Source organism: Candida tropicalis (assembly GCF_000006335.3).
Source record: "Candida tropicalis MYA-3404 genomic scaffold supercont3.6, whole genome shotgun sequence".
NCBI classification, from domain to species: Eukaryota; Fungi; Ascomycota; class Pichiomycetes; order Serinales; family Debaryomycetaceae; genus Candida; species Candida tropicalis.
In genome coordinates, this window is record NW_003020058.1 from 847,604 (window position 1) to 855,756 (window position 8,153).

The 8,153-nt window shown below is 35.0% G+C and overlaps 3 protein-coding genes across 3 annotated transcripts; all 3 read left to right on the plus strand. All coding sequences in view use genetic code 12, as the record gives it.

Moving 5' to 3' along the window:
• Positions 1 to 935: 935 nt before the first annotated feature.
• CTRG_04658 (uncharacterized protein) lies at positions 936 to 2,162 on the plus strand (the record flags this gene model as incomplete). Its single annotated transcript, XM_002550314.1, has 1 exon — positions 936 to 2,162. The coding sequence occupies one exon, from the start codon at positions 936 to 938 to the stop codon at positions 2,160 to 2,162; it is 1,227 nt and encodes a 408-aa protein (XP_002550360.1).
• Positions 2,069 to 2,713, plus strand: CTRG_04659 (uncharacterized protein; the record flags this gene model as incomplete). The annotated part of the gene is made up of 1 exon (XM_002550315.1): positions 2,069 to 2,713. The coding sequence occupies one exon, from the start codon at positions 2,069 to 2,071 to the stop codon at positions 2,711 to 2,713; it is 645 nt and encodes a 214-aa protein (XP_002550361.1).
• A 3,975-nt stretch (positions 2,714 to 6,688) lies between these two features.
• CTRG_04660 (1,3-beta-glucan synthase component GLS1) lies at positions 6,689 to 8,152 on the plus strand (the record flags this gene model as incomplete). The annotated part of the gene is made up of 1 exon (XM_002550316.1): positions 6,689 to 8,152. A coding segment is annotated over one exon (1,464 nt), but the record flags the coding sequence as incomplete, so codon positions are not given.
• Between the last annotated feature and the right edge of the window lies 1 nt (position 8,153).

Sequence of the window (8,153 nt, forward strand, 5' to 3'; positions counted from 1 at the left end):
AAAAAAAATCAACTGAATCACCTGTAGAATTAATGGCTGAGAAAAAAAAAAGGCTCCCCAGAAGAATGATATTCTACAAGAAGTAATTTGAGTTAACAAGGCTTGGCTCTGCTTGATGAGTGGAGACATGATATTCAAGGTCTTATTGGAGAGAGTGAAAGTTGATGTTTTTATTGTAACTCGAATCTTGAAACAGTTGGCTATCGATGAATCATTCTGACCATAGTAACAAGAACCATATCTTTCTTTCTTTCTTTCTTTCTTTCTTTCTTTCTTTCTTCGCCTAACTGTCCCCCACACATTATAAAACTCAAAGCATGTTTTGTTATGTTATTTCGGTTATACCATTCCCATTATCATTTTACAAACTGGTATTGTATTTCAAAATCTTTTTACGATTCGCAAGATTATTCGAAATCCAATAAATTTACCGAAAAGGGTAAATGGTACTGCATAGACGTACGCGCGCCGCAAGTTGCAAAATCTTTCAACCCCAATTAGGAAATGAAGAAGGACCATGGAAGAAAAAAAAATGTATGAAACTTGTTTTATACTTACAATAAGTATGATAGAATTAAACCAATTCAAGGGGAGGAGTCACTAAAGATGATGATGGTATATAAACAATTTGGAATTTCCGTCCAAAACATTCATCGAGGTAAAAAAAATTTTTTTTTGGTTTTCCTATTTGTAATCCTTAATTTTTCAACTTCTTGAAATAAGAAAAGTATATCCAACAATCATTATACATACTCCAAGGTTATAAGTCATTCTTTGATTAGATAGAGTGTTATTTACTTTCATTATATTATTACAACTTTTCATTGCCACATATTTCCCCTTTTGTTTTTTGTTTCAATATACCCCCTAGAGTTTATAAAGATAATCTTATTAAGTCATTCATTCATTGATCTGGCAAAGAAAAATCAAGAATCATGAAATTTGAATACATTTTGGTTTCACTTGCTATTGCAAGCTTAAATGAAGCAGCACCTGTAAAGAGAGGTTTTTTTGATGAGTTATTTGGAATATCAACCACTACTTCTACTCCAGTAGTCGCTGTCCAACCAGCCACAACTCCAGTTGTTCAAACTGTTGCTTCAATTACTCCTGCTGTGACAACTCCTGTTACACAAGTTGCTGCTACAACTTCAAGTGTTGGTTTTTGGGGAAGATTATTTGGTGGTGGTAGATCATCAACAACTCAACCAGTCACAACGGCTGTTGCTCCGGCTACACAAGTTGCAAACACGCCAGCTGCTGCTATAACTACAGCTCAAGCGGTTCAAGCCACTCCAGCAGTTGCCGCAACTCAAGCAGCTACAACTACGTCATCATCATCGCGTGGGTTATTTAGTAGTTTATGGAATAGTTTCTTTGGTGGATCATCTGGACTGAGTTCTTCTTCCACTACTACTTCTACTGCCGCTGCGGCTGCACCAGTTGCTCAAACTACTACACAACCACAACAACCTATCTCCACTACAGCACTGTTCAGTACTCCGTTGGTTGTAACAAGTGAACAAGTTTTTGTATCTGTTGTTACTCCAGTTCAATCTGCAGCTGCTACAGCTAATGTTGGTTCTCTGTCTTCTTCAGATAGTGGAGATTTGTTTGCCTTTTTGTTAGGTGGATCTGGATCTGGAAGTTCTTCATCATCTTCTCCAGTTGTGGTAGCCCAACCCAGCACAAATATAATTATTGGTAACTCAGCTGGCTCTAGTAGTAGTGTTGGAAATTCAGGCTCATCCAATCCAATTCATGGTTCAGGCCAACAACAAAGTGCTGGTGGTAATAGTGGGACTCCCACTACTACAGGTTCAACATTGGGAATAACTTTTCAAGGAGGAGGGACAGCAACTGCCCCAGTTAATGAAGCCACTGTTACTGTGCAAGGTAGTTCTGAAGGAGCCAAGGCAGCATTGGAGCTTTGGGTATTACATATTCTCCATACACCGATCAAGATACATGTAAATCTGCCCAACAAATTTCCCGTGATATCAAATTATTATCGGGATATAGTATTATTAGATTATATGGTACTGATTGTTCAGGAATTGAAAATGTCATGGCAGCCATGGGCTCTAATCAAAAGATATATCTTGGTGTATGGAATATTGCTTCTCCAGATGGTGAATTACAAGATATTGTTAATGCTGTGAAATCAAATTCAAGAGGTTGGGATGCTGTTCATACTATTGCCATCGGCAATGAAAGAGTTAATGCTGGTGAAGCTACAGTTGCTCAAGTTCAAGCTGCTGTTGATACATCAAGAGAATATTTGAACTCAAATGGATATACTGGTCCTATTGTAACGGTTGACACTTTGGTAGCTTATGTTGCCAATCCTCAATTATGTGAGATGTCTGATTATCTTGCTGTTAATTGTCATCCATACTGGGATGGTGGTGTTTCACCTGGTGATTCAGGTCCTTGGTTACAACAACAAATTTCACATTTACAAAGTGTTTGTGGCACTTCAAAAGAGGTTTTGATTACAGAAAGTGGATGGCCAACTCAAGGTCAGGCATATGGAAGTTGTGTTCCTTCAGTGGAAAATCAAGTCGAAGCAGTTTCTTCTATTGTTTCTTCCTTAGCTGATAAGGTGATCATGTTTACTATGTATAATGATTATTGGAAATTCAGCATTGGAGGTGCTGGTCCTTATGGTGTTGAATACTATTGGGGATTATATGGTAACTCTCCAGAATAATTTAAATTACACTAACCAATCCTACAAAAAAAAAAACCTTCGTCATTTACTGCATTCATTCGTTCAATTATTTATAATACCTTCAATTCTATAATCGAAAAAAAAGAAAGAGATAACCATATCCTTTCTTCTTTCGAAATACAGTTTTTCTCCTTCAGTTCTTTTTTATACCTTGATGTCTTCTTTTAATACTATACTATAGGTTGTGTTTTTATATTGTCGTTAGTAATACAAAAGATTGCGTTTTATTTGCAACTTTAAATATGGTGGTTTGATTATGTAATCGTAGCTTTGTCGCGCTGGTGAATTCTAATTCGAAACCGGAAATTTGTTTCACAATGACTTGACTATTAAAAAAGAAAAATCCAGTAAGCTTTCATTTTTGAAAGTCCCCTGATTTGCATATAATCTAGTCGTAAATAGATGTCATTTAATGGAGTTATGCTTTCTCTGGTTCACATATTCTGTTTTAAGTAAGATTTTCAGACGAAGTTTTAACCAAAAATTTGTGAAAAAAAAAAAGAATTGAAAACTAATCACTAAAAAAAAAAAGGAAAATGAAACAGGGCAATGTATTTAAAAATAGATTTGTAAATATGAAAATGTTAAACAATTAACGGACTTCAATGGAATAATTAATTGAAGAAAGAGACAATCTACTTAAGCATTATTGAACATACTCTCACTCCCCTGAACCCTACGTTTCGTAATAACTATCCAGTTATCACAGCAGAAATAAAAATCCGACAGATTCGCCTGATTTGGATGTGTAATTGCTGTGTGTGTGTGTGTGTGTGTGTTTTTTTTTTCTTTGACCAATTGCCAAAAGTACAAAAAAAAAAAAATCTACATAATTGGTTGTTATGACAACGGGGAAATTGTTCCAAAGGGGTATATCGTACACGACCTCCATATGGGCAATCGGTGAACGATCAAAACCCATGAAAATGAAAATGAAAGACAAAGTTTCTTTTGAGATAACCAAATGTTATTAATAGAAACCCGACTTTGAAAAACAATCACTTGTGTATTAAATCCAAAAAGAAACGACAAATAGAATCAACATTCTGATGGATATTTCATTTTGCTGTTCCTCATATTATTTATGAATAATAATAATAAAAAAAATAATAAATACCCGCCCCCTAATTGTTCCTGTAATTTACTTTTAGTCCTTCTTTTCTACCTTATCTTGGATGTAATTGTAAGTGAAAACAAAACCAAATTTATATACCCGATTGATCCTTGTTTTTAAGGGTTGGAAATCAGGTTTATATTGAGGTTTTGATACTGTTTTTATTTTTCTACGCGTGTATCTAAGGTTGCAGAGTAAAGGAGCAGGTCTGTGTTTATTTACTTTGGCTATACATTTCACGCACGATGCATTCGTCCCATCTTCACGTGTAAACCACGCCTCCACCGCCATGTATTATTGAGATATTTTTCATGAAGTTTATTTGACGAACCGACCGGCGAATCCAGCTTGATTAACAAGGAATAAAAAAAGTTAAACAAAAAATAGAACCAATGAAACGAAAGATTAAAGCATAGCCGAAACAATCGTGTACTTCAAATATCTGGCTAAATAGAATTATTACATGTAGACAATGAACTGATCCTACAACATGGATTAAATAATTCAATAGTCGCTATTGAATTGAATTAGTAATTGCATTGCTTTGAATTTTCATCAACTTTTCAACGAGAAATTCTCCTGGTTAAAGTGCAGAAACACGGTCGCGACTAATAATTTTTTTTTTCATTTCATGTCCTGCATGGTGAACATTACATTTTTAAGGAGGCGTAGTAGTACCAGTTAGTTGAATGAAAAAAAAGCAGGAGAGAAAGAGAAAGAAAGAGTGAATAGTAATTGTTCTATTATTGTGTAAAATAATATCAATGCAGTAGAGATTAAACAGTACTTCTCGAGTAACAAAATCAGTTTCATAAATTTCTTTTTTTATTTCAGATTTTGTATGGTGAATAGTACAAAAATTCCAATTATCCATACTAAATCAATTCGTGTCTCTGTGTAGAATTGCTTACCCATACTACATTTTTTTTTTTTTTCACTTTTGTTTCTGATAGTAAATTTTTTTTTGTTCTCTCACTTTATATAATTATTTCAAAATTTCTTTAACAATTTTTTTTTCTATTTTTTTTTTTTGATTTCTACTTCTTTTTCTTTTCTTCTTTTATTTTTTGATCCATACTGATCGTTAATTCAACATCTCCTACTATCAACCTCCCTTTTATATTAATACGTCATTCGCTTAGTTTAATTAAAAGAGAAGAAAGAGATCTGAAAGGTATGTATTAAGTATATCTAATCAATTGAGTTTTGTTTTGATCCAACAAGTATATGGATCTAGGAGGAACAAGAGCATAAAGAAAAAAAAAGTGAAATTGATAAAGAGAGACCGATTAAGGGAAACATAGGTATAGAGGAACCTAATCACAAACCTATGCCCATATTATTCCAACATCTTACATTGGATTATCCATGATGAATGATTTTTGATTTTGGGATCTTACTCGAGGAACGAAAAAAAAATCCTGATGTATTGAAATCGAAACTGGCCCTGAATTACATCGACAAAGAGGAACGAAAAAAAAATTTACTGCGGACGTGTGTGTGTGTGTGTGTGTGCGTGCGAGTGTGCATGAATGTGAGTTTTCGTGTAACACTATTCTTTGAAGAAGCTAGTTAATTACATTGATTGGTCAAGGTTGAACTATCCATCTTCAACTTCAACATTCATTGGCTTTTTTTTACAATCAGTTTATCATCAGCAAACGTTTTTTTCCAACTCCCCAATCAGCTGCAACCGATTATTCCATAAGTTCTAAATTTAGTAAAAAAAGAAAAAAAAATTCCTCGGGCGTGCATGAATTACAAAAGTGATTTCAAAACACGACCTTTAAAAAAAGCAATTTTTATCATTGCTAGTTGCCAGATTAGGGTGGTTGAGAGCCTTATTAGCACAGGAACCAAAAAAGTAACATCAATAACAACAACAGTAGCTGAAATCATAGATCATTACTAGAAACCAATAATTTGTCTGGCTATTTTATTGTGATACAACTATTGATTTTGTTGACTTTGATCTGACACACACACATTTTACTGAGGTCTTTGAGTTTCTTTTTTTTTCAGGTTTTGATTTGAGAGAATAAGAGGGATAATTCACACCGATTCCAGATCACATCCCTAATCTATTTTTTTTTGGCTTATCAATTGGTTCATACTTTTACTTCAAGTATTTCCTCCTGATAAGGATCATAATTCCAGAAGTCTTCTTTTTATTGTTTAAAATAAAGACATTTTCCCTCGTCAAAATTTAGGAAAGGAAAAATCAACTTAAATTTCACTTTATATTTAGAACAAGCTGAATACCTCAAGTTTCACTTTTTTTCTTCTTCTTTTTTTTTTTTTATTTCAGGACACACCCACACATTTAAACATACAACAACACATTACATAACATCAACAATAAAATTTTTCTTTTTTTTATTTGGTTCATTGTGCTAAAAACAGACAACTAAAAAAAACAAAACTCAAAATATTATTGTTCAAAAGACTTGTTATCACCTCTTTGATACTAACATTTCCTTTCATTTTATTTCATTAGATGTCGTATAACGATAACAATAACAATCATTATTACGACCCTAACCAACAGGGCGGTGTTCCACCGCAACAAGGTGATGGGTACTACCAACAACAATATGACGATATGAGTCAACAACAACAATATGACAACATGGGTCAACAACCACATCAACAAGACTACTACGATCCAAATGTTCAATACACCCATCCACCCCATATGACCATGGATGGATATCAAGGATCCAGGCCCATATGGTGGCCCACCCAATGAATGCCCAAGGAGTACAATGCTGATCCAGAAGCATTTTCCGGATTTAGCTACGGGTGGCCAAACTCCTGGTACTCCAGGGTTATGATCAAATATGGTACTCAAATACACACCATCCCAAATGAGCTATGGTGGAGATCCTAGATCTTCTGGTGCATCTACACCAATTTACGGTGGTCAAGGTCAAGGTTACGATCCAACCCAATTCAACATGTCTTCAAATTTGCCATACCCAGCATGGTCAGCTGATCCACAAGCTCCAATTAAAGTAGAACACATTGAAGATATTTTCATTGATTTGACTAATAAATTTGGTTTCCAAAGAGATTCTATGAGAAATATGTTTGATTACTTTATGACTTTGTTAGATTCTAGATCTTCTCGTATGTCTCCAGCCCAAGCTTTGTTGAGTTTACATGCCGATTACATTGGTGGTGACAATGCCAACTATAGAAAATGGTTCTTTGCTTCCCAACAAGATTTGGATGATTCCTTGGGTTTTGCCAATATGACTTTGGGTAAACTTGGTAGAAAAGCCAGAAAGGCATCCAAGAAATCCAAGAAAGCCAGAAAAGCAGCCGAAGAACACGGTGAAGATGTCGATGCTCTTGCAAACGAATTAGAAGGCGATTACTCCTTAGAAGCTGCCGAAATCAGATGGAAGGCCAAGATGAACTCTTTAACCCCAGAAGAAAGAGTCAGAGACATTGCCCTTTATTTATTGTTGTGGGGTGAAGCCAATCAAGTCCGTTTTACTCCAGAATGTTTATGTTACATTTACAAAACTGCTATGGATTACTTGCAATCACCATTGTGCCAACAAAGACAAGAACCAGTTCCAGAAGGTGACTACTTGAACCGTGTTATTACTCCATTGTACAGATTCATCAGATCCCAAGTTTATGAAATTTACGACGGTAGATTTGTGAAACGTGAAAAAGATCACAATAAGGTTATTGGTTATGATGACGTTAATCAATTGTTCTGGTACCCAGAAGGTATTTCTAGAATCATGTTTGAAGACGGAACCAGATTGGTTGATATTCCACAAGAAGAACGTTTCTTGAGATTAGGTGAAGTTGAATGGAAGAATGTGTTCTTTAAAACCTATAAAGAAATTAGAACCTGGTTACATTTCATCACTAACTTTAATAGAATTTGGATCATCCATGGTACTATCTACTGGATGTATACTGCTTATAACTCCCCAACCTTGTATACTAAACATTATGTCCAAACCAGAAACCAACAACCACTTGCTTCTTCTAGATGGGCTGCTTGTGCCATTGGTGGTGTTTTTGCTTGTCTTGTTCAAATCTTTGCTACCCTTTTCGAATGGATGTTTGTTCCAAGAGAATGGGCCGGTGCTCAACATTTGACTCGTCGTATGATGTTTTTGATTTTGATTTTCCTTGCCAACTTGGTTCCACCAGTTTATACTTTCAAAGTCACTAAATTGGTTTTGTATTCCAAGTCTGCTTACGCTGTTTCCGTTGTCGGTTTCTTAATTGCTATTGCCACTTTAGTTTTCTTTGCTGTGATGCCATTGGGTGGTTGGG